This window comes from Diabrotica undecimpunctata, chromosome 5 (genome assembly GCF_040954645.1).
Source record: "Diabrotica undecimpunctata isolate CICGRU chromosome 5, icDiaUnde3, whole genome shotgun sequence".
Classification (NCBI taxonomy): domain Eukaryota; kingdom Metazoa; phylum Arthropoda; class Insecta; order Coleoptera; family Chrysomelidae; genus Diabrotica; species Diabrotica undecimpunctata.
The window spans coordinates 53,138,643-53,165,921 of record NC_092807.1 but is presented as its reverse complement, the minus strand read 5'-3'; the positions used below and the strand labels follow the sequence as shown (position 1 = coordinate 53,165,921).

The 27,279-nt window shown below is 32.3% G+C and overlaps 1 protein-coding gene across 1 annotated transcript in view; it reads left to right on the top strand.

The window, feature by feature from the left end:
* LOC140440627 (O-acyltransferase like protein-like) overlaps positions 1 to 27,279 on the top strand; it is a 151,920-nt gene that overhangs the window by 84,910 nt on the left and 39,731 nt on the right. The window contains exons 5-7 of the mRNA XM_072530991.1: positions 4,295 to 4,491; positions 5,627 to 5,796; positions 20,317 to 20,485. Of these exons, the coding sequence (XP_072387092.1) occupies positions 4,295 to 4,491; positions 5,627 to 5,796; positions 20,317 to 20,485 (536 nt within the window). The remainder of the gene's footprint in view (positions 1 to 4,294; positions 4,492 to 5,626; positions 5,797 to 20,316; positions 20,486 to 27,279) is intronic.

Genomic DNA, 27,279 nt, shown 5'->3' with positions numbered 1-27,279 from the left:
CCTATTTCTAAGCTTTTCAACAACCTTCAAAATTACAGCATTATTTGGAGAACGTTTATTAAATGGTTGTGCGAAAATGCTTCACAAGAAACACTTTTTCTTGTCTACTTAACACCATTTTTAACCATTTGGTCTTAATAATTAATTGTTTAAAAATTACTTGACAGGTCTATATAAGTTAATTTGAATATGACAGCGCGCACAAAGAGACATCAATGTTTCAGTTTCAGTACTGTTTATTTTGGGCAATACTGTACTATTAGTATTAGTAACTCTGATTGTAGATCTGTGAATACAACTAACACATTACTCTGGCAATTGGCTATGCTGAGGCCATAAAAAAAAAGAAAAAAAGTATATCAGATCCCAAAAACTGTGGAAACTTTCTCGAATGTAATTAGTACGCACTTCTAAATTGACAAACAGGTTAGGTCCTGTATTGATTAATTTATTATTTATGTAAATAAGAGGAGCCGAGCCAGCACATGAGTACGAATGCATACCTATCTGAAAAACATGAATTGACTAAAAAGACTCATGTCTTTATGGGGCATGGCTGTTTTGGCTCCTATCTGAAATGGATTCAGAAGAAGGAAGTTGATTTTCTTGTACAATAATAAAGGGACAAACATAAATTTTTCTTTATTGTGGAGTATACTTCTATTTATATTTGAGAGCTGCATGACAAAAAAAATATAAGTGTCAAATGGATTTAAGTCGAAGGATCACAATGAAACCTTTAGTTAAAAGAATCTTTCGTAACGTGGAAGATTGGAACCTCGTGAATGGTATGATGGCGAGAGTCATTAAAGAAAATATATTTTGGCAGATGGAAAAAGAGAGAGAGAGAGAGATTTAGATTAAGAATAGGAAAAAGTAAAATAGTAGAGTAAATGCGATGATAGGTCATAAAGAAATGAAAAGGATAGTAAGGAATTAACAAATAGGTTATCCACAGGTAGAAATCCGACGTTACCATCTGGCACTGTTTAGTTCCCGACTCTAAATATTTTCTATCTATCAGATAAATAAGATAAAATCTTTAAAAAAGTTTATTTAAAAATCCTTTATAAAAGGTATATAAAACGCTATCGGGCTACAACACAGAACGTTTTAGGAATTAATATTCCATCATCATTCCATATTCCATCATCAATGTATCTTAATGTACATATATATAAATATATTTATATATATATATATATATATATATATATATATATATATATATATATATATATAATGGGGCTATACGACCCCGTGGGGTTAAACCGCGAATGCTTTCTAGATCTTATTTCTCGAATGGATCAGTCCCTGTTGTTTATATTATCTTTTTGATGATATCTCTCCATTTTTTCCTGTCTCTAGTTTTTCCTCTCCATTCTCTGACTCCTTTCCTTTGGAGGTCTTCTTCAATATCTTGCAGCCACTTTGATCTTGGTTTTCCCCTTCCCTTTCTTCCTCCTAGATTCAATTCTATCATTGCGTATGCCACTGCCTCATATCCTGCTCGCCAAATATGACCTAACCATCTAACTCTGCATTGCTTTATTTTAGTCACGATGTCTTCCTTAATCTTTGCATTTGTTCAGCTTCTATATTCATTTTGCTCTGTTATGATTGGTCCCAGTATGGTTTTTATAATCCTTCTCTCTGCTATTCTTAATTCTTCTTCGTCTTTTTAAACCATCGTCATTGTTTCTCCTGTATAGAATAATATTGGCCTAATTATGGTGTTATAAATGTTCATCTTAGTTTTCTTAGTCAGTGTTTTGCTTTTAAGTAATATTTTGTTTGCAAAATAAGCTTTATTGCCTGCTAATATTTTTTCTTTTATTTCGGACTTCTGGTCTCCGGTTCTGCTTATTGGAACTGCTAGGTATTTCAAGTATTCTACTTCTTCAAACTCAGACCTTCCTATTTTGATTTTTTCTTTCATTGGCTTTTTCCCGAATCTTTATAGTTTTGTCTTTTCTTGATTTAATCTTAGTCTCATTATCTCCCCTTTCTGTCTCATTTCTTCTAGCATTTCTTTCATTATTTTTCTGTTCTTTGCAATAATAGCTATATCGTTTGTATATGCAATTATTTGACCACCTCTTGTTCTGAAATTTTCTTTATTTATATTTCGTAGTACATATTCTAATGCTAGATTAAATAGCGTTGTTGATAAGGCATCTCCTTGTTTCATTCCTTTATTTAAACTGAATTTCTCTGTCTCTCCTCTTTATGTCTTTATGTCTATTTTTGTAGTTCTCATGGTCATTTCTATTAATTTTTTAATTATCTGAGTTTATGTGGAATTTTTAATTTTCTAAGTGCTATCATTAATCCTTTCCTTTTGATTGAATCAAATGACTGTTTGAAGTCTATGAATAACATTTCCAATTTTAATTTATATTCGTTTGCTTTTTCCATTATTTGTTTTATTGTGTGTATTGCATCTATTGTAGATCTTTCTTCTGTGAATCCACATTGGTACCGTCCTACTGTCTTCTTTGTGATCTTTGGTAACCTCCTTTTTATTATTGATATTCTCAAGTCGATATAGTCAATATTTTATATGTTGTATTTAGTAACGTTATTCCTCTATAATGTTCACAAATTTGTTGGTCTCCCTTTTTACGTATTGTTATGATCTGTCCTACCTCTCAGTCCCCCGGCATTTTCTCTTCTTTCCATAAATTTTTTTCAATAGTGCCAGTATTTTGACGTCTATGAATAACATTTCCAATTTTAATTTATATTCGTTTGCTTTTTCCATTATTTGTTTTATTGTGTGTATTGCATCTATTGTAGATCTTTCTTCTGTGAATCCACATTGGTACCGTCCTACTGTCTTCTTTGTGATCTTTGGTAACCTCCTTTTTATTATTGATATTCTCAACTTGATATAGTCAATATTTTATATGTTGTATTTAGTAACGTTATTCCTCTATAATGTTCACAAATTTGTTGGTCTCCCTTTTTACGTATTGTTATGATCTGTCCTACCTCTCAGTCCCCCGGCATTTTCTCTTCTTTCCATAATTTTTTTTCAATAGTGCCAGTATTTTGCCTCTCAGTTCCCTTCTTCTGTATTTTATTAGTTCCATATTAATTCCATCTTTACCCGGGGCTTTTCCATTTTTACATCTGTATTACATCCAATTCCTTTAATATTGGTTCTTTTGAAATTTCTATGTTTACTTCATCTACTTTGTCTGCTTCTTCTTCGTGCACCGTTTCCTCCTCGTTATGCATTTTTTCTCCCATTGTTTCCTCTGTCAAGAGCTCTCTGTAGTAATCCCTCTATCCTTTCTTGTATTCTTGATCCTCTATTATCACTGTTCCCTCTCTATTTTTTATTTCGTTTGTTTTGCCTTTGTATTTTTTTTTGTTCTTTAATCATTTTGTATAAATTTTTCGTATTTCTGTTTATTCTTTCCTGTTCTATTTTCTGCATTTTTTCGTCTACCCATCTTCTTTTATTTTGCCTTATCACTTTCTTAGCATTCTTTCTTAATTTTTTATATTCTTCTCTGTCTTACTCTTTATTTGTTCTTAGCCATTTAATTCTAGCTTGTATTTTTTTATTACTTCTCTATATTCTTGGTATACCATCCGTTTTTTGTTATATCCTGACTTTTACTTACCTGCATATTTGCACCTTCTTCTATTGATTTTTTGATTCCCATTCAATGTACATGTTTTGAGCCACTAAATAGTTGGGTAAAAACCCGTTCAATATTTTTAATTTGAGTTTAAGTTACATTATTTGATCTTATATGCCATTAAGTTTAAGTTACAATTGGAATTAATAACATGGTAACGTAAGACTTCACTGGAGATTGCTGGTCCTGACCCAAAGTGTCTACGAAGACTTGTTGATAGCAACTGTTGCTTACAACAGCAACTTAAATTTTACCCAAGTTTTTAGTGGCACAAAACATGTACATTTAGATACACTGATGATGGAATATTAATTCGGAAAACGTGCTGTAATGTAGCCCGATAGGTGTTGAAATTATATACCTTTTATAAAGGATTTTTAAATAAAAAAAATTTGTGATACATGGTATACAGCCAGCTACAGAAACTTAGTTTCCTTGTGGAATAAAAATCTTTGTTTAACTTTTCTTTAAGTTTACTTTAGTTACTTTTAGACTAAGCTTATTTAAGCATCAATATTATCTTGTTTTCTTGAAATCTAGTACAGAGGACGTAAGTTGGATCAGAAGTGTATTTTGAAATATAGATTTAATTTTATTTTTTTATTTAATCATTTTTTACGTTAACACTTTTATTGTTTCAGGATTTAAAAAAACAATATCAAGATTATCTTTATTTCACACATGGAAATTAAGATCCAAAATACCTGATACTACAGATTTTAAAAAATTATTGAATGCAAACGGAATTCGGGTGCTAACAATGTTAGTTATAATTGGCATTCACCATTATATAATATATAATGGATCCTTTATGAGTGATCCCGAAATATACGAACACGTAAGTCATGTACCAAACAGAAATTTAGTTATAAGCATATTGAGATTTGTTTGTTTAAAAGTCTTGGTACCCACGATGGAAATAAAATCCAAATCTTGTGGAAATATCCAAATATCTTTTACAATAATGATGGTCCGAAATTATATAAAATAATGCTTCGGTTTTCGGCAACGTGTTGCCATCTTCTAATCTCTAGTATCCCTAAATCGGTCTCAACTCCATCTAACCACCTTATTGGCGGTCGTTCTCCGTTTCTTCTTCCTATAGGTGTTCCTGTCGTTAGCTGTTTAGCAATCATATTATTATGCATTCGTTTATTATAGCCTATAATCTCGACACTCCTCAGTGTCGAGTGACAACCGGTCTTACACTGTGTGGCTGCTTTTATACTCGCTGTGTGCGCGGGAACGGTATGCGCTGACGTTGTCTGAACTGACGTGGCCTGAGCGGTGTGGGCAGGAGGTTGCTGAAGCAGGGGTCGCCATATTGCCGGCAATCGTTTCGCGTCATCGCGCGTGTTCAAGCTGTTAGGCCGTTTTTCAATTGCGATAGCTTCACGAATGATTCTCGATTTTAAGGAGCGGATGGGGGCGATGGTTTTTGCTTTTTCGAAGTCTATTTTGTGGCCTGTTTGAATATGATGTTGGGCTAGGGCTGAAGTAGTATCGTAATGTTTGACAGATATAAAATGTTCGTAAATACGGTTATGGATTCGTCGGTTTGTCCGTCCGATGGATGTACGTGGGCAACTGGAACAGGGTATCTCGTAGACACCATGGTCTTCATTAGGGATTTGGTCGTTTACGGATCTGACGAGATAAGACAACTTGGAGTGAGTAGTGAAGATGGTTTTGATATTTAGAGGAAGAAGAGTTCTACTGATCTTGTCAGTGACAAGATATCTTTAATAAAAGGTAGAAAGATTTTGGGTTGATCCGGCGGCAAGGTTTCTTTTTTGGATGGAAAACATCTAAACCCCATTCCATATCCATTCCCATATATATATATATATATATATATATATATATATATATATATATATATATATATATATATATATATATATATATATATATATAATAACATATAATATTACGTAGATAATATTACATTTTAATTTAATATTACATTTTAGGTTACTTATACTATTATTGAATATATAATTGGTTGTCTGCCAATTTATACTGTTTTGTACTTTTTTCTTATATCCTCTTGGCTGCTGACGATTCAAGTGTATAACATACATAAAAAAGGTCAACTATCATTGAAGAATATTGGAATACTGATAATTAACCGATATTTCAGGTAAGTAAAAATTGGTAAATAAAGTTTTAAGTATTTTTTTATAAGTAGTTGCTTATAATAATTCACGATTATAAATTATTTTACAGTGTGTCTACCAAGTTGGAATCACGTGGAAAACTGTTTTATTAATGTTTTTGTAAACTTTTCTGTTGATAGTTGTGCATGGTATAAAAATTTAAATGCAAATATGAGATATTAGTTTTTTAAGAATTATACGAGGATTGTCAAAAAATTTCAATTTTTCTTAAGAGTAAAGTAGGTACTTTTATAAATACCATTATTTTTTACAATACAGAATAACGGTATAAAGAGAGTTATTTTATATCATAAATATCAGTAGACTTGGGCAAATATGCAATTTGCATAATATATTCCATATTTTACCTATTTGATACAAATATTTGAGGATTTCGCATATTTATACAAAAAATTGCATAACGTACATAAACGTCAATTTATTTCGAACTGCGGATTTTAAATGATATTTATCTAACCGTAGATAATGATATGACTAAGATCATTTTATTTCAATATTTTAGTCTTCAATAAGAGAATAAGATCGAGAATAGAACAGGCCAGAAAATCTTTCGAAAAAATAAAAAAACTGCTTTGTGATTCTCGAATAAAACCCCAAATTCGACTACGTTTATCAAAATGCTACGTCTGGTCGACTCTTCTATATGCAGTTGAAACGTGGACCCTTAAAACATCAACCGTAAATAAATTGGAGGCCCTTGAAATGTGGATCTACCGGAGAATACTCAAAATTTCCTGGACATCGCATACCTCAAACGAAGAAGTGCTGCATAGAATAGGCAAGGAAAGAGAACTTTTTAACACAGTAAAAGTTAGAAAAACATCATACCTAGGCCACATACTAAGAAATAATAAGTACCAGTATGCCCAACTTATAGTGAAAGGAAAAATCGAGGGAAAGAGAGGCCTAGGAAGGAAAAGACTATCGTGGTTCAGAAACATCCGACAATGGACAGGGCTAAATTTTAAACAGCTAATAAGAACAGCTGAAGATAGAGAAGAGTTCAAAATTGTAGTAGCCAACCTTCATTGAGGAGAGGGCACTTTAAGAAGAAGAAGTCTTCAATATTACCGATACTACCTAATATTTTTGTATTGGTGTATTAGGTAACCGATTACAATCCCGTAATAAAAGGGCGTTTCAAAAGTTTATTGCGTGGGAATTACGTATGAATAGAATTGTACTTTTACAAATCATTTTGTTCTCAAAAGTGAAAGTGAAAACTTAAGCATCGTCAATCGAGCTTGTTTAATTTGTTAACTATTTTGATTTTAAAATACTAAAAATAACTGGTATAGTTTGGATCAAGATATAAGAAATTTGGTCTGAGGCTGGTGGGATGACCCAGTCGACCGCAGTATTATAATAATGAACAACACCTATTGATGTTACTAATCCCTCAATTGTCTTTGCGAAAGGTAGCAATAGTTTTGAAACAGCTTACTAGGAGTGGACTACTATTTTATTTACAGAACTGACTCGTTACCTATCAGTGCAAGTAAATTGTTGAAATTAAGATTTCTACACAATGCTTTTATTAAAAAAATTTTGCTATACACGAATTAGTCATCTTTGCTTACCCATCTGATTTACTCATCTGAAATTATGTTGCTTGGAATCAATTATTATTAACGATCAAAAAAAATTTTCATGGTCAACGGGCTCATTACTTGAATTTTATGGAGGTAGAATATTATCTGTTTTATGTCGTTTTAAATTTAAATAAAATGGACTTTCAATAATGAAGATTTCTATCTTTAAATAAAGGAAAATTAAAAAATCATTAGCAAGTATATGAGTTAAAGATAAAGTATACTTCTTATTATTATTCTATAGCTTTACACATTATAATTCTCGTGCTAATAGGTATTTAGGTATAATTATGTATCATTTATTTATCTAGAAAACATAATTTATAAAACATTATTAAAGGGGACAATTATATTTAAGTTTGGCATTTGCACATTCAAACAGTTATTTTCTTGAATTTAGATCGGTGGTTTGGTTACGACTTTTTAAGTAAAATGTCAGGAATCAGTTAAGCTAGCGCTAAGTGTAAAACACGTTTACATTTATCTGATGATGCCAAAGAAATTATTAGGAATGTTTATCAAACAGTAAAAGAAGATAATCCAAATTCAGAAGACGGTAAATTTCTCATCAAGGCATCTTGATCTTGATTGAAACATCTTGATTGACAAGGATGCCATATACAACAGTTTGGAAAATTATTACAGATAGAATTTAACCTCGTAAAAAGCGCAGTGACTTTTCTACATCTAAAGCAGTAAATGAAAAAGAAGCTGAGGTAATTAGAAAAGCAGTTTATAATTTCTATTCAAAGAACCTAGTTCCAACACTTACTATGATCTACGATCAACTTTTTAAAGAATATTCTATTACGTATTCGCCTTTAACTTTATCAAGGTTTTTAAATTACATTGATTTTCGATACAAGAAAATTAATAAACGATCATCAATAATGGATTCCCCTCGACTTATTAAATGGAGAAACGAGTACTTGGATGCTATATCTAAATTTAGAGATAAAGAAAGACTAATATTTAATGTGGATAGAACATGATTTGATATCCACGATACTGCTCAAAAATGTTGGACAGACGACTCGATTAAGTGTGCACCCAATTATCCAATTAATAGAGGCCAGCGAATAATTATTCTGAACATTAAATCCAAAAATGGCTGGCTTGAAGGAGAAAATTTTTTACTATCGGCAAAAAACATTAAAGATTCAAAGCTGGATTACCATGAAAATATGACGAGTAAGTTGTTTAAGGAATGGTTTGAAGAGAAAATGTTGCCAAATTTGCCTCAAAAAAGTGTCATTGTAATAGATAATGGGACGTATCACAGCGAACAAATTAGGAAAATCCCCAGTGTAAGCTGGACGAAAAAACAAATATCGGATTTTTTGTATGAAAATGATTTGTACTTTGAAAAAACATATAAGGTAAGTGCGCCAAATATTGCCATGATCCTAATATTGCCACTCCCCATAAATTTATTAATTTGTCCCTTGAATCACAGATGGTCATGTAAACTCAAATATCGAATTAAAACAACCACTCTAAAAACGTTATAGGTGGAACCAGTTAGTATTTTTGTTCACGGCAAAGCAGCGTGTTTTGAAGAACACTAAAGAGAAACCATGTCAATACGTTGTACTCATCGGCAATAGATAATATGAAATATAATATTAGTGACAATTACTTCTACGTGTGTTGACGAAATCACTGATTCGTCAGGAAGATATAGGTATATTTAATTATTGGTGCTCTAAGCCATCAGATCTTACCAAAATCCTATTTAATTTCATGCAAGCAATTAAAAAAAAAACAAAACTTCAACAATATCACGTTTTTTACAAGAAGAAATATCAAAATTTTTGAAGCGAAGCTACTGGCGTTGTGTTACTTTTTTTCTCTAAAGTAAAATGCTGAGTAAGATACTGAACTAGTGCCATGAAATGGCATCGTCATGGGTAGCATCAGCGAATAGTGGTTCTTGACATCGATTCACTACTCTCGAGCAATTCGTTTCTAGCCATCAGATCCCTCTAGCAGTTTTAAATTAAAAACTGCATAAAAATTAACTAACAGAGAAGTAAAAAATTTAAAAAATATATATTACTAAAAGATTCGATTCGTAACGATCGTCAAAATTTAATAACAAGTCATTATTAATTCTCGTTTTAAAATAATTTCATATAAATACAATTTTTATTTTGTAGCATATTATTTGGTTTATATAATAATTACGTTTACTATCAAATGGTATTTATTTATATATATTTTTATAATTAATATTTGATCTGAATTTGATACGTTTGCCATACGCAAACAACGTATGCTTTGGTAATCGGTTAAAGGGTGGGCTTAGAAGCAAACATAATAATTTATTGAATTTGTTTAAAATATAAAAAAAACAATAAATAATATAATTAATTTATTTAATTTTAAATAGGGTAATTCGAGGATAGATGGCGCAGGTTTTTAAATTTCATGCTAACATTTCTAAATGTTAAAGTAGAATCGGTGTTAATTTTTTTATCGAATATTTATTGAGTTTAGAAACATGTATTAAGTAATAAAATGCATTAAAAAATAAAACTTATAATTCACAAAAAAAATAAAAATAGTTATCAAAAACCATCTCCCCACAGTGTTAAGGTGGGCTGGCCTACAGTGTTGAGGTGAGATGGCGCAACAAAAAGAAAGTGTTTTAACCAGAATCTAACTTTCTTTTGCACATAACCACACCACAATCGTGGTAAAAGTTCCCAAACTTAGAGCAGGAAATAACTGAAACTGTTTGGAACAATTCATGCAATTGATCCAGTCGTCAGATTTTGTGGTTTGGGAATATATTTCGCCACATCCGGTGCAAGTCTGGTCATCGTCATCCATAGCATCTGAAGAGTCATCTAATGTAAGTACCTCTAGATCTTCGTCTGAGGATGGTTCGCTTTTGAAAGCTCTCTTAGTTTTCTTTTTGGTAATTTTTTTCTTTTTCATCACTGGTTTTAATTTAATGGTTTCTTTCACCCTTTTCTTAGACGCTTTGTTCTTTTTCTCGCCAATTGTTATCTCTGCAGTTAAAATTTCCGCTAGCTGCTTGCTTTTTTTCGAACCTTCGAACCGAATTAACGCCAGCGGAAACAACTGGAACGGGTGAGATTATATCTAACATTTTTCCAGGGGTATTTTTCACAAAAGTATTTGCGTTAGTTTCTGCAACTAATTCATTTTGTTCTTCTGGTACAGAATTAACTTTAGTCTGCAAACTGCAGCAAGGTTGTTGATCATCATCAGATACAGCTTTGTTGACACTTTGAAAACTGCTTTCTGGGATTTGTTTATTTTTACCTGCATCAGAAACGACAGGAACCTCACGTATAATACTATTTTCAGTCAAATAGGCGACGTCTGGGATAGCAGAAAGATTAAATGGCACAATTCCAGTAGCCTTGAATGCCGAAGTTTCATTACTTACAGTTGCAGACTTGTTCCATCCTTCATTTATTTATTTTTATATTTATTTATTTATTTATTTATTTATTTATTTATTTATTTATTTATTTATTTATTTATTTATTTATTTATTTATTTATTTATTTATTTATTTATTTATTTATTTATTTATTTATTTATTTATTTATTTATTTATTTATTTATTTATTTATTTATTTATTTATTTATTTATTTATTTATTTATTTATTTATTTATTTATTTATTTATTTATTTATTTATTTATTTATTTATTTATTTATTTATTTATTTATTTACTTATTTCCTTTCTTAACAACAACATGTCCTGGCCCATTTTTCAGTTATAAACCCGTCTCATCTATATTGTAGATGTGTCCAGGTTTATTCAAAAGAATGTTCTCGGTTTGAGTATTTTCTATTTGATGAAAGTAAGTCCTAACGTCTTTTTTGTTCATACCCAAGGATCGATTATTGGATACCCCTTGTGCTTTTCTCATTGACAGCCTTGGGTTTCTCTGCAGAAATAACTGCAGCCATGAAAAACCAGCTAATCTCAACTTCTTACTAAAATGATGTCTAGTGCCAATTGAAAAGCCATACTTCGCACATCGGTTCGAGTAGGAAAAAATTATTTTTTTGAAGTTTTGAAAAGGAACAACGTATTTGAAAAGATTCTAATTTTTCGTCGGTTGTCAAATATCGACTATAAATAAAATATTGTTGACAATTGGATAGAAAAAAATCAAAATCAGCTCGTATAGCTGTCATTTTATCTACTTTTCTTCGTTCTTCTTGATTTTTGCCATTTAAAAGTAATATAAATTTTTGCAGAGATATTGTTAGCCTGAAAATGTCATTTTCTGTTACATCTGTAGCCCAAAGATCCTGCAGATTTAACCTATTTGCTTTATAAACATTTTTCATTAGTGCTTTCGACAATATCTTCTACAATAATATTATCCTCAAATAATTTCCAGCAAGAAATGGACAACTTGCATTATTTCGAGCACCGAAAAGTAGAGTAATTAAATTTTCTTATCGTGTTCTAACCGATTTATTAGAACAGTTCTTTGCTCATTTTGTTTTCCCATCCCGTCATATAAACTTAGATTGTCTTACTTTATTATCTTCAAACGTAATTTTCCACTGATTAAAGTTGGTTTTCTAAAATATCCTCACCTGCTGACTTTCATTTTAAGATTCGCTTTCTGATCCTAACTCTGATCCAGTTAATTCATCCTGCCAAGGCTTCAAGATCACTTCTTGTTTTTTCTCCCAACTACACATATTTCTATAAGTCTGAAATTAATAGTATCTCATTAATTGTCAATATTCCTACCAATTCAATTATTATGTTTCTCTTAACCCAGATATTCCCATTATCTCTACTTGTGATTTTAATTATTTTTTTTTCTTGGTTTAATTTAGGGTAAACTAAAATATATTAGACGAAAATAGAATTTATTTTTTTGATAAATATACAAAATTTTGGGCGTCCTCTATGTAGGACGATGGGCACTTAAGGGTACTTAATTACCAAATGATCCATATGATCAAACCTAATGTCTAATTTCGAATGTGTTTCATTTTTTTTTATTTTGTATTAATAGCGCAGTGGCTACTCGTCTTCGGAATTTTAACTGATCTAGGTCCCCACCTCTTTGTCTAAGCAACTGCCAAGCATTTTGCAGAGCTAGATCAATACAGTGTGCCACCAGCGGAAAATACCATTTCTTGCCCCTCAGTAAAATTTTGGTCACATATGTCTACTCCTCCCATGTTTGCATTGTACAAATTTACCAGATGTGGCTGCAACACCTAAAATATGTATTGTAAAATGTCATGAAACTAAGCATGTTGAAAATAAAAACTAAATGCGTTTGTAATAATAATCTAACAAACTAGTACTTACCTGAACATTTGTCCGTTCTTTTCGTGAAAATCTGTTCACCCTAAGCAAAGGGGTTTACGCCTACTGCATTTGAGCATAGGGTGACCATGCTGTTGTCATGCTACTTCACGACAATAATGTTCAGGTTTTCTGTTTTTTTTTTTAATCGAAAACGCCTCGAGCTTGCTTTTTCGTTTCTTTTGAGTTTGTTAGTGGCTCATTAGGTATGCGATTTTCACGTATTGTGCCGGTAGCCTTAAGTTTTCCGCGATAGCAATTCTAACAAAGATAACGTGGAAAAGAAATTATCAAAAATAGGTGCATCCGTTAATTAGGCCACCTAGTTCTTAAAACGTCGGCATACTCCAATACAACAGATGGTTCTACTTCATAATCAATATACTTTTCGCTAATATTTGTGGTAGCACCTTGGTAAGGTTCCATTTCCATTTACCTATAGGTTAAATTTATGTAGCCTAATCTACTTGCTCCTACTCAAAGTTTGTAGCCATAGCGAATTGGCTTATTGTAAATAAATTGTTTACAGCCATGGTGGCCCAAATATGGTACCATGTCTTCGTCAAGACATTGCATTTCCTCACATTTACCAAATTTCAAAAATGCAGCATTGAGGTGAACAAACAATGTAACTATAGCAAATATGTCGGATGTATTAATAGTGATGTTGCCAGTTAGATGAAAGTAAGATAAAATATATTCAAATTTATTCCTTGACAAAGCTTCAGAAACCAGTACATTTTGACTGTCTCTTTCGTTTTTCCAGAACATTCTCCGCCTCGGAACTGGCACATATCCACTGAGTAATAACACTCCAATGATTGTTTTTACTTTACGTTTTTCTATATTAAGACAATGGTTTTGTTGCCCTGCATATCGATTTAATTCGACAACTATTAGGTTTAATATTTGTCATAAAAAATAAGGAAAACATATATAAAGGGGTTTGCAGAGGTATTTCTTCTTCATCGTTACTAAATTTTTCACCATCATAAACCAAATCTTTCCCATTTATAATTTTTTTTTCTTTATTGTTTTTGTTCCCTTTAATGGCGTTTCATATTCTTCCACTGATGGGCCATCTTTGTCATCTTTTGTATTAGAGAAAATGTTTTGCCTTGTATTATATTTATGAAAATTTATTTTAGCAGGCGCTCTAAGCTGTTTAGCAGGTAGATTGTTTATGGTAAGTGTGTCTTCGTCACCAGAATCTTCATCAGTTTGAGAATCCGTGGCATTTTCTGGCGGAGAAATAGTCAATGACTCAACGTCCTCTATCATATCTTCCTCGTCCTTCAGCATAGCCAGTGCATCATTTAGAGAAAAACCCCTGGAAGTGTAAATATACATGACATATGCTAAATTATTGATATATTTTGTATAAAAGCATGTAATTTACGCAAATATAAAGATCTGTATGTAGTACTGTTATGTGACCAACGTCCTACATGTAGGACGTTGTGAAAAAGAAGTTCAAACCTATATCATAACATATTATTTGTACATGACTGTTGATCCTATATTGCTAAATATACTCCTTTTTACGTTAAAATACACATCCCAAAATATTATATATATAGTTTTAAAAATAAAAATTTTGCTTACCTTGCGAACCAAGCACCATACTCGGCCATTTTTAAATTTACACAATTTTTGATGTTAACTACACAAATATTATGGTGTAACAACTAATAGTCGTTTTATATTTTATTACATCGGGTGGTTCTTAGAGATCGATTACCTGTAGTCAGCATTTAGTTACTGTGCAAGAATGAGACAGGATCGGACTTGATTCAGGCTTCTATATGTAAGACGTTGGGCATATCTAGGGTAATAAAAATAAATTGTGGTAGTATAAGAACTTATCTGTTAAAAATGGACCAGTGTTGTGTGGTGAAAAAAACTAAATAATACTAAACCAGTCAATAAAAGGTTTGTTATATTATTGGAAGGTACTCGTGGCACCAGAAGAATCTGGCAACGTTGCCACTATTTTAACAAGCGCTAATGAACGACGTGGGAGATTTTCACCCCATAACACAGTTGCCGGGTTAAATCAAATTTTAGTTTGTTTCAAAAAACTTTTACTTAATAAGAATCATTAAAGTTGTCCTTGGTAAAAAGCATAGCCTTTAATTAAATAAAAGAAATTAGATCAGCTTGTCAAAATAAGACACTGGAAAAAATTTGAAACAATAATTGAAAAAACAATCGTTTTCAGAAACCCACTGAGGTAGCTGATGTTCTTGTTGATAATTTTTGCGAAGAAATAGATTTGGAACCAAATATTTTTGTGAATTTAAAGTATGCTCACATTACATCCGTTGATGTAAGAAGTTTGTCGATTTACAAATATAATATGTACACAGAGAGACGCCATAAATTTTTATTGTAAAATATCGAAAAACCTTTGGTTATTATTTATTGTTTCTATAATTCTAAGGAATAGTGTTTTACTTTCTTACTACTTTCATTACAATTATTTAGTAGTATTGTATACTGTAGTTGTATATTGCCATCTGGTCACAAATGACCAATTATCAGTTATTTTCTGACCTAACTTAATAAACAGCAATACTTAAATCTAAGGGTTTACTGTTATATTTATCTATCAACTAATGCACTGCAACTAAGGCTATGGCTCCACGAGCGACAGATTGTCGCAAGCAGTAGCAGTAAAATTACGGCAGTAGTAAAGCAGTAAAATCATGGCTCCACGAGCGACAGTTTACAGCGCGCATATCGCCGCTGAATATTCGCATATTCGCTACTGAATTATCAAGTAGATCGACGGCTCCCACATGTCAATTATATTAATTTATCGTATTGGGTTGATGTAATGAATCTTCTTTTTCCAATATCTAACTTGCTTTTTTATGTTACAATAATTAAAAAAATTCTGATGCGGCATACAATCTGCTTTGTTGCATTCCTTTATTTATGAATCACGCCAAGCTATCGAAAACGAAACATTAGTACCGAAGGATAATAAAATTTTACTATAAACAATAATTATTAAAATTTTATTTATATAATATGATTAGACAACCACTTATATAGAAATGAATCACCAGTTCGAAGAAGGAAATCCAAACAATAGATTTTCGGGAAAACAATGAAAACTGTTTATTCTCTCTATTCAACTTTTTCTTGTTTAATAATGGCATCTATTACAAAGTACAGTTTAATACGGTTAATTGGGATTTTAAAAAAAACATCCATTGATTTTTGTTATCTAGAATACCAATAAAGAAAATATTGGATTTATTTCTTTCTTACTACTTATAATTTTTTGTTAGGATTTGAGACAAAAAATTGTATGAAAAAACTGTAAAGTAATTTATAAAAACAAAGAAACAACTTAACAAACACAGAGAAATAAAAAAACATGAACAAAAATATCCGATTAAATGACAATTACCGCTACAAGCGACAAATTACTGCTAGTGGAGCCACAAACGCGCTGCAAATTACTGCTTAAAAATAGGTCCGGATCTATTTGAACGCGACACGACCTTGACGACGTGTCCCGGTCTCGAAACGAAGCGACAATTTACAGCGCGTGGAGCCACTCAGTATCACTGCTGTTGTTTTCATTTATCAAGCTACATTTTACTGCTACTACTAGCGACAATCTGTCGCTCGTGGAGCCATAGCCTAACATGCCGTAACATCACAGCACTATAGTCTGCTTTTTACACTAAACTGTTACACATTTACACTAACTCAAATGGTTTTGTCCTTATGAGTCTTTTTTTAGTTCAGTGTTGTCAAGAAGCTGTCATTCACAGACTATGTAACCTCTGCTTGTGACTTGCTGCTGTTCTCTTGATTACTTGGGTCACAGTTCCCATACCCAGTTCCTGGTGGAGGTTGCTGTTACAGATATACCAAGGAGCATTAACAATGTTCCTCAGTATTTTGTTTTGAAATCTCTGGATAATATGTAGATTACCTACCAGGTTTGGTACAGCCCCAGAGTTGGCACCTATATACCCATACTGGCCTCAGTACATGCTTGTAAATGGATAATTATGTGTTATGAATAGATAATGTTGAATTTTTTTCAATCAGCCAATACAATTTCTTATATTATATCAAGCTTCACTCTTTTCTTTTTGACATGGACTTTCCAAAGCGCAACCTCGGTGAGGTGCTAAGGGTGCATCTAAGGTAATGTCCAACTATTTTGCTGATGTTGCATAAGGAACTTGGGTATCATTTATTCTACCTAGGATATTTTCTTTTTTTTTTTATTTGTAAAGTTAATGTGTGCAGATTTAGTCCCATTTAATTTTATTCGTTATTTTCTGGTTCAGGTATGTATTTTATTTACTGATAGTTGCAACTTATCAGTCGCTTCTTCACTAGTGTCTCCTATCGCTAGTATGGCTGTATTATCCGCGAAGGTGGCAATAGTATTTTATTCTAGCTCTGGATTGTCACACGTATACAATAGGTACAGGACCGGACCTAATACACTCCATTGTGGCACGCCAGCTTTGATCTCCCTTAAGTTGGTGTACACTTCTTGTTTTACTCTGATATATCTATACGCAATGTATGATTCTAAGATTTCTGAATATTGTTTAGGAATGAATGTTCTTAGTTTATAGTTTAAACCCTCATGCCAGACTTTTCAAACGCCTGTGCTACGTGCAAGAAGATTGTAGAGCAGACTTTATTTTCTTCTGTTTTTTCTATTATATTCGTTATTCTGTGAACTTGACCTATAGTGGAATGTTTATTTCTGAAACGAAATTGATGATTTGGTATCAGATTTTTTCTTTCTATTATTGGTTTTAATCTTTTCAATAAAAGTTTTTTAAATAGTTGTGACATCCCAGAAGGAGTGATATTGGTCGATAGGATGTCACTTCATTAGAAAATTTACTTGGTTTGACGATCATAATGACTTCGGCTACTTTCCAGAGTCAGGCAACATATCTTAATCTAAAAGCACCATTTATTAGGTGTGTCAACTTAACTATGGCTTTTCTTGGTAGATTTTGTAATAGTTATACTGTTATAAGATCATATCCTGGAGCTTTCTTAGGATTTATATTCTCTTTTCTCTCTGTTGATACTTCTTTAAAAAACGTTAACGTCAAATAAACATTAATTAATATACAACTATTAAATATATGTTTCCATTAACAGTATGCATATTTTAAAAAAAAATGCATATTTAGTGCATACTATTTAAAAGAAATGCATATTTAATGCATATTTTTGGGTAAATTAGTACATATTTTTGCCTTCTTTGCATATTTGCCTAAGTCTAGTTATGCATTATACATTATTTTAGAGACCGACCGAATGTGATTTTTTTGGCCGAAGCCGAACTTCGGCCTGTAGGATACCTTCGGCCGAAGCCGAAGCCGAAGGTGACTAAAAATATACCTATTCCTATTATATGTTAATAATTTAAATAATGTGCATTATATTTTTATTACCTGATATGTGATAAACAAAAATATGAAATTATGAGATAAAAAAGTCAAACATGTATACATTATTTGGTAATGGAAGCGATAATAAAAATAAATAACAATAAAAACATTAAAGTCGAAACATTCATAGTCGATGGTCGATGTTTTGCCATTTAGATATCTAGTCAAAACACCAGGAATCATGAGTTTTAACAAATACAATAAAATTATTATTATCAGAATTTTACTACGTGAGAAATATTCAAATGATGATTTTTGAGACATCTTGGCCTATTGTTAAAACTTATATCCTACCTACTACCTGACCTGAAAGTTTGTAAAACGTTTTAGTTAAGGGTATAAAATAGGGTGTAAATACTATTCAAATTATCAAAGACTCGCCAAAGCATATTGTTCAGAGATTATTTGATTTCTATCGTATAGACGTATAGTATACTGACAGAGCATTTTATTATTCCACCTTCGGCGAAACCTTCGGCTTTGTTTTGGCCGAAGCCGAATTTTGGCCGAAGGTGGCCGAAGCCGATGCCGAAGCCGATTAATCGGTCGGTCTCTACATTATTTGTAGTTATAAATTTAAATACTGAATTTATATCTCTTATCTGTTAAAAATATGATCACTTTTCTATTTGTTAATGATTTTGGACAATCTTGCAATGTAAATACATAATAAATGCATATAATAATTATTTATTTTCGAATTAGAAATACAAAGAATATTTAGTAATTGGTAGAATTGAGAATTAGAATTGAAACTACTAAAGCTTCGACATATCCACCTTCTATATGTAGACATTTATTTGTTACTTTGTCAACTTTCGTTAATCATAAACAATTCTTTTCCAATAGTCTACATCGTCAAATGATTCCCGCTGATAAACCTGCCGTTTTAAGTAAACCAATACAAAACTTCCAGGATAGTTAAATCAGGAAGGGACCAAAGAATATATGAATATCATCTTTTTATTTAACATATTTTCAAGCAGTACTCTAACGTGTATGGTAGTATGGATGGAGAACCGTCTTAGTGAAACCAAATTTTTATACATAACGAAAGTTCATGCTGAAATCATTTACTTGAGTAATGCGCGGTGTTAGGTTGTGTCAGCAATAAATGTTGCGTAAATTATGCCATTTTTAAAAATTCTCATGGGATAAATAATATTTTTATCACTTCCATTGACTAGTCATAGTATAATTTACAATGTAAGAGCCTAATCTTTAAAACCTATAACATGTAATTTTGATTTTGAGATTTTACAACCAATATGAGTCATTTAAAATATGCCTTAAAACGCAGATTTAAAAATTCCACATTATAAACGATCGTCTGTAATGGAAAATACCTCCAAGGAGACAATATTGGGTGAAATTTCTAGCTGAAGTTGTGTACTTTTGATAGACGTATTTATACTATCAAAAAAATAAGGTTTACATGTTTTAGATCGTTTATAATTTGAAAGTTTAAATTTAGCGTTTTTATGTATATTTAATATGCCTCACATTTGTTGGCAAGATTTCATGCTATATGTTTTAAAGAGTTACAGAGTTAAAGTCCTTGCAGAGTTACATAGTGACCCGACGCTGATAAATGTTATTGATCTCATGAGAATCGTAAAAAATGGAAAAATCGTGCAAAGTTTATTTATTTAACACCTTTAGAAAAACTGTGTTTATTTACGCAAAATACAAAAATTTCATACAAAAGATGCAATCTTTAGCTTTAAACAGATATCACGCCAATAAACTACATGCAAAATAGCCGGTCGCTTCAAACTTTGTTTCTGAAAGAACGGTTCGTGTTACACAAAAAAAGCTAATAAACATTTTTGTTTAAAATTATCTCCAGATTTTCTACATTTTATATTTAAATCAGCTTTTCCTATGGCGTACCGATTCTTTGTAAATCGATTTTTTCCATTTTCCTCCCTACGAGGGGATTTAGCGGGAAGTCAGGGGTAGGAGTGGTGAATTTTTTTGCATATTTTTGACATTCAGCTTGTTCGTATGATTCTTAGAGATTCAGTGACATTTTCGTCTTTGACTGGAGTATAGTCATAAACAAAAACTGATATACAATTTTTGATAACTAATTACTTTTTAAATTCCAGATTAAACTTTTCCAGCTCTGTTATAATGATGTATTATCTGACAACGTTATCTACGAGATTAGGAGGACCAGTAAACTTTGTTCCCATTATTTTTAATCTAAAAGCATGCAATAAGAATTGGTTGTCTTCATTGTTTTTTTTTGCTAATATTTATCCACTAGGAGGTATAGTAAGTAATATTTTAATGAAAATGAATATTTTATCATTAGATATTAAATATTTATAATAAAGAATATATATATATATATATATATATATATATATATATATATATATATATATATATATATATATATATATATATATATATATATATATATACACTCAGGTGCAAAAAAATCGATCCATGGGTATTATTTGCTGAAAAAAGAAAACGTTTGAAGATATTAGTTTTAAATCAGGTACATATTTAAAAGTATATGTTAGATTAAAATAATTTTTACAGATTATCAAAAAAAAAATACAAGAATATTCAAAAATTTCTGAAATTAAGAAAAACATTGATAATAAATCAATATCTAGTGTTTCCCCCTCGGGCCCTTATAACAGCCCATACACGTCTAGGCATTGAGGTAATTAACCTCTGGATATCAAATTGATCCAATTGGTCCCATATTTCTTGAAGAGCCGCTGTAAGTTCAGCCAAGTTGTTTGGACGAGGTACTCGTACTCGAAGACGTCTTCCCATCATATCCCATAGATGTTCTATGGGATTGAGATCGGGACTGCAAGCTGGCCAGTTCATACGGACAATTCCAAGCTCCTCTATATATTGGTTGACGATTCTAGCACGGTGAGGACGCGCGTTGTCGTCCAAAAAAAAATAAAATTAGGTCCAATGAAAGGAGCAAAAGGTACCACATGCTAATCTAAAATACTTGTTATGTATCTTGCAGCAGTCATAGAACCTCTATCTACAATAACTAAATCAGTATGGGCTTCTGAACTGATACCAGCCCAAACCATAACGGAGCCTCCCCGATAACTTATTCTTTCCGCACTATTACATTGAAAATATCTCTCTCCGTGTCTTCTCCAAACCTTTTCTCGGCCGTCTGGTAACCTTAGACAAAATCTGGGCTCATCTGAGAACAATACATTGCTCCAATCTGCATCACTCCAGTGTTCATGTTCTCTTGCAAAAGCAAGGCGAGCTCTGCGATGTTCTATGGATAGTATTGGAGATAGGGCTGGCCTCCTGTATAATAAATTACCTTCTACAAGTCGTCGACGAACTGTCCATCTGCATACCTCCACATTTCTCACTTCGCTCAGACGATTTGCCAGTGCAACTGAAGTTAGATGCCGATTTCTCAAACATGATGAGACCAGAAATCGATCACCTCATTCGGATGTTACCCTTCTACGACCTGATCCTGGTCTTCAAAGGATATTAAAGGATAATTAAATAAAAATATAACACGTTTTGAAAATAAAATCACCACTAAAAACAACTAGTATGGTTGTTGAATTAAAAATAATATTCAATAAATATCTACTTGCTTCAGACCCTTTTTGACAAAAACCTGAAATACCAATTTGTTTTAAGAAATATAAAAAGCAATATTAAAAATATTATTTTATTTCTCGTATACGAGGGTACACCTAAATTTACATACGTAATTTAATGTCTCTAAAATTATACAACTACAAATAAATAAGAAATAAGGAATGGATCGATTTTTTTGCACCTTTTTGCAAGCACTTAAACTTCTCAAAAAAATATTTTATTATCAAAATAACTTACAATTTAATTAGAAGTAATTGCAAATAAATAAGAACTAATAATAATGTCAATAAAATGAGTAATGAAGAAGTAAGAAAAAAATATGAAGAGGCAGTAACAGTTCAAATAAAAGAGAAATATAAAGCAGAAGATATAAACACAGAATGGGAGACGATCAAAAAATCAATAGCAGAAGGTGCAAATATGCAGATAGGTAAAAGTCAGGCTAAAACAAAAAACGAATGGTATAACCAAGAATGTAGAGAAATAACAGGAAAAAAAGTGCAAGCCAGAAATAAATGGCTAAGAACAGATAAAGAGAAAGACAGAGAAGAATATGAAAAATTAAGAAGGAATGCTAAGAAAGTGATAAGGCAAAATAAAAGAAGATGGGTAGACAAAAAAATGCAGGAAATAGAGCAGGAAAGAACAAACAGAAATACGAAAAGTTTTTACAAAAAAATTAAAGAACAAAACAAAAAATACAAGGGCAAAACAAACGGAATAAAAAATAGAGAGGGAATAGTGATAATAGAGGACCAAGAATACAAACAAGTATGGAGAGATTACTACAGAGAGCTTTTGACGGGGGAAACAACAGAAGAAGAAATGCATAATGAGGAGGAAACAGTGCACGAAGAAGAAGCAGATGAAGTAGATATCGAAATTTCAAAAGAACCAACATTAGAGGAATTGGATGAAGTAATACAGAGAAGCAAAAATGGAAAAGCCCCTGGTAAAGATGGCATTAATATGGAACTAATAAAATACGGGGGAAGGGAACTAAGAGGAAAAATACTGGCACTATTGAAAAATATATGGAAAGAAGAGAAAATGCCAGCGGACTGGGAGGTAGGGCAGATCATTACAGTACATAAAAAGGGAGACCAACAAATCTGTGAAAATTATAGAGGAATAACGTTACTAAATACAACATATAAAATATTGACATCGATAATAAAAAAGAGGTTATCAAAGATCACAAAGAAGACAGTAGGACAGTACCAATGTGGATTTACAGAAGGAAGATCTACAATAGATGCAATACACACAATAAAACAAATAATGGAAAAAGCAAACGAGTATAAATTAGAATTGGAAATGTTATTCATAGACTTCAAACAGGCATTTGATTCAATTAAAAGAAACGGATTAATGATAGCACTTAAAAAATTAAAAATTCCACATAAACTCAGAAAATTAATAGAAATGACAATGAGAACTACAAAAATAAGCATAAAGACACAAAGAGGAGAGACAGAGGAATTCATCATAAATAAAGGGATGAAAGAAGGAGATGCCTAATCAACAACGCTATTTAATCTAGCATTAGAATATGTACTACGAAATATAAATAAAGGAAATCTCAGAACAAGAGGTGGTCAAATAATTGCATATGCAGACGATATTGCTATTATTGCAAAGAACAGAAAAATAATGAAAGAAATGCTAGAAGAAGTAAGAGAGAAAGGGGAGGTAATGGGGCTAAGATTAAATCAAGAAAAGACAAAAATATTAAGATTAGGGAAAAAACCAATGAAAGAAAAAATCAAAATAGGAAGTTCTGAGTTTGAAGAAGTAGAATACTTCAAATACCTAGGAGTTACAATAAGTAAATCCGGAGAAAGGAAATCCGAAATAAAAGAAAAAATATTAGCAGCGAATAAAGCTTATTTTGCAAACAAAACATTACTTAAAAGCAAAACACTGACAAAAAAAAGTAAGATGAGCATTTATAACACCATAATTAGGCCAATATTATTATATGCAGGAGAAACAATGACGATGCTTAAAAAAGATGAAGAAGACTTAAGAATAGCAGAGAGAAAGATTATGAGAACCATACTAGGACCAATTAGAACAGAGCAAAATGAATATAGAAGCAGAACAAATGCAGAAATTAAGGAAGAACTTAAGGAAGACATCGTAACTAAAATAAAGCAATGCAAAGTTAGATGGTTAGGTCACATTTGGCGAGCAGGCGATGAGGCAGTGACATACGCAATGATGGAATGGAATCCAGGAGGAAAAAAGAGAAGGGGAAGACCTAGATCAAAGTGGCTGCAAGAAGTTGAAGAAGACCTCCAAAGGGCAGGAGTCAGAGAATGGAGAGGAAGAACTAGAGACAGGAAAAAATGGAGAGATATTGTCAAGAAGATAAGATAAACAAAAAAGACTGATCCACTTAAGAAATCGGATCTAGAAAGCATTTGCGGTTTAACCCCACACTGGGGTGTATAGCCATTATATATATATATATATATATATATATATATATATATATATATATATATATATATATATATATATAATAATGTCGTCGGCTTCTTTCTTCCTTCTTTATAGCCTCTGGTCTTCAGAATTTGCTGACTCAGAGAGTCGAGGAACTTCTATCACATTTCTTCTCCCTCTTTTGGTTCGGACTTCGTCCTCGAAGTCCTAATAAGGTCTGCAATTAATTCATCCAGAATTTTAATTTGGGCAGGATGAAGTTTCGAACTTTATAAAACATTAGTGCGAAGTATTATAACATATGGGGCTGAAAATTGAATCATAAACAAGAAAAACAGCAGTAAGATAGTAGCAACAGAGATGGAATGCCTGCGAAGATGCTGCAGAGTAACAAGAATGAACATCAATAGAAACAGACATACTAACATATATAGAACAAAAAAGACTAAAGTGGTATGGACATCTAAGAAGAACTAGTGACAGCAGGCAGATAGATAGAGAATAAGCGAATGGAGTCCCATAGGAAGGAGGAAAAGAGGACGACCCCGAAAATCCTAGAGGAATGAAGTACACGATGCCATGAGTAAGAGAGGCCTAAACGATGGAGAATGAGACAACAGATGGAAACGGTTGAGCGAGGGAAGGCAGTGAATACTGTAGAATCCCTAAATATATATATATATATATATATATATATATATATATATATATATATATATATATATATATATTAATGAAGTTTCGTACCAAATAGAATTTGGCAAATTCTTCCTCGTTTTTTAATTAGGAATATTGCTAAAACAAAGATAAGTATAACAAGGGAAGTGGTGCTGAGTCCCATTGAAAGTTGTGGTAAAAGATCTATTGTTTCGAGGGGTTGAGTTTGACCATGAGTGTTTGGAATCGTTAACTTCTCAATTTTTATCTGGTGATCTGGTAATAGTTTATGGGAACTATTTTTGGTATTGAAACGTCTTCGGATGTTTTCTTGCTGAAATAAACTCCTTCAATGACGACTGGTTCTTCTTTCGTTAGTAAACTAGTTAATTTTACTTCATGTTGTTGAATTATTATTGTATGGATTATTCTCAGCAATATGACTTTGTTGGTTTCTTAAAAAAAGTTCTCTGTCATTACGGTCTTTGTACAATTATGTACATTTGGTATTGTATAATGGGATTGTACGTTTTTGGTACAAATAATGTGCTCACTTTATCCAATGCAGCTTTCAAACCATTTGTTGTTAACATAATAGGGTGTAGGTGGTAAAATCATGATGTGATCTTTATTTGGAATCGGATAAATCTTAGTCCTGCCTGGGATACAGGTGAAAATCGGTCAACGGTCTCTAGAGCAGAGGATGGCTGGAAAAGTCATAATGGTCGAGAGGGAGGAAGAACCAACAGCGTCTGATCCAGAATGGGCGGCTGAAGAAAAGGTCGTCCAAACGAGGGTTATGACCTTGGGAATTAGCAAACTAACACACAGATAAACGTAAGGGTAGAAAGAACGAAAATCGCAAGATGAAAAAGCCAAATACGGAAACACATCCCCGGGTGGAAATACAGGGATTGGAGGTGGCCCCATCGGATACGGGGGAGCAATGTTGCGAAGAGTTCGAAAGACCCAGTCTGAATAAAGCTCAACCAAAAATCAAAACGAAGAAAAGATAGAACATTCATATGTGCAACATGGAATATACAAGGATATAAAAAAAAAGGCGACGGAAGTGATCAAGAAGTTTAGAGAAAGCAACATCGACATACTAGTAACAACAGAAACCAAAAAGGAAGAAAATGGAACGGAAACAATAGAAGACCATATCCACTGATGGAGCGAAGTTAATAGGGAATGCTGAGCTAAGGGAAGAGAGGGAATACTAATCAAAAATAAGTGAAAGAATAGGGTTAGAACATGGGAGCCAATCAACGAAAGGATGCATATAGACATATACGGTAAAGAGACAGTGATACTCGAAGTATATGCACCAACACACGATTTCCCGAGGGTAGAAAAAGAAAATTTCACGGAACAACTTTAACACCAAATAGAGCTAATCAAGAAGAACGTGAAGATAATTATAACAGGAGACCTTAATGGTAGAACCAGAAGGAAAGAAAACGATAAAGTACTATGGAGATTTGAAGAGGATTAACAAAACGATAACGGAGAACGTTTAATTAAATTATGCGAACTAAACAACCTAAAAATCATCATATACATGGACCCAAGAAAAACGAAGGCTAAAATCAATCATTGACTACGTAATAGTCAAACAGGTTACCGCTTCTTCTTCTTCTTAGCCTTCTGTCGTCCATGTTTGGACATAGGTCTCTCCCAACTTCTTCCATCGGTCTCTATCCTGAGCAACATATTTCCAATTTATTCTGGCTATTGTTTTAATGTCATCAACCTATCTCATCTGTGGTCTTCCTCTTGGTCGTTTACTTTCGTAAGGTCTCCAATGTTCTATTGTAGTATTCCAACGTTGGTCTTTTTGTCTAGCAGTGTACCCCGCAAAGCTCCATTTAAGTTTGGCAATTTTTGTTGCTAAGTATTCGACTTTTGTTTTGCTTCCTACCCAGTTATTCCTCTTTTTATGTGACAGTCGTATACCCAACATTGCTCTTTTCATTGTTCTTTCTATTTTGGGCTAGTTTATTCATGTTTGGGGTCATCTGTGTTTGTCATTATTTTTGTTTTTTTTTTATATTCATTTTTAGGCCGACGTATTGGAAGCTGGCTGCTAGTTCCCCCATCATAATTTGCAGTTTCTCGAATGTGCTCGCTAAAATCACTATGTCGTCAGCGTATCTGAGGTGGTTTAACTTGTTGTCATTAACGTTAATGCCATAGGTTGACCAATTTGTAGTTTTGAAGACGTCTTCTAGGGTTAGGTTGAAAAGCTTTGGCGATATTACGTCTCCTTGTCTCACTTTTCTCTTAATGGGGATGGGATTTGTATTTTCGTCTAGTTGTACTATCATACTGGCGTTTTCATATAT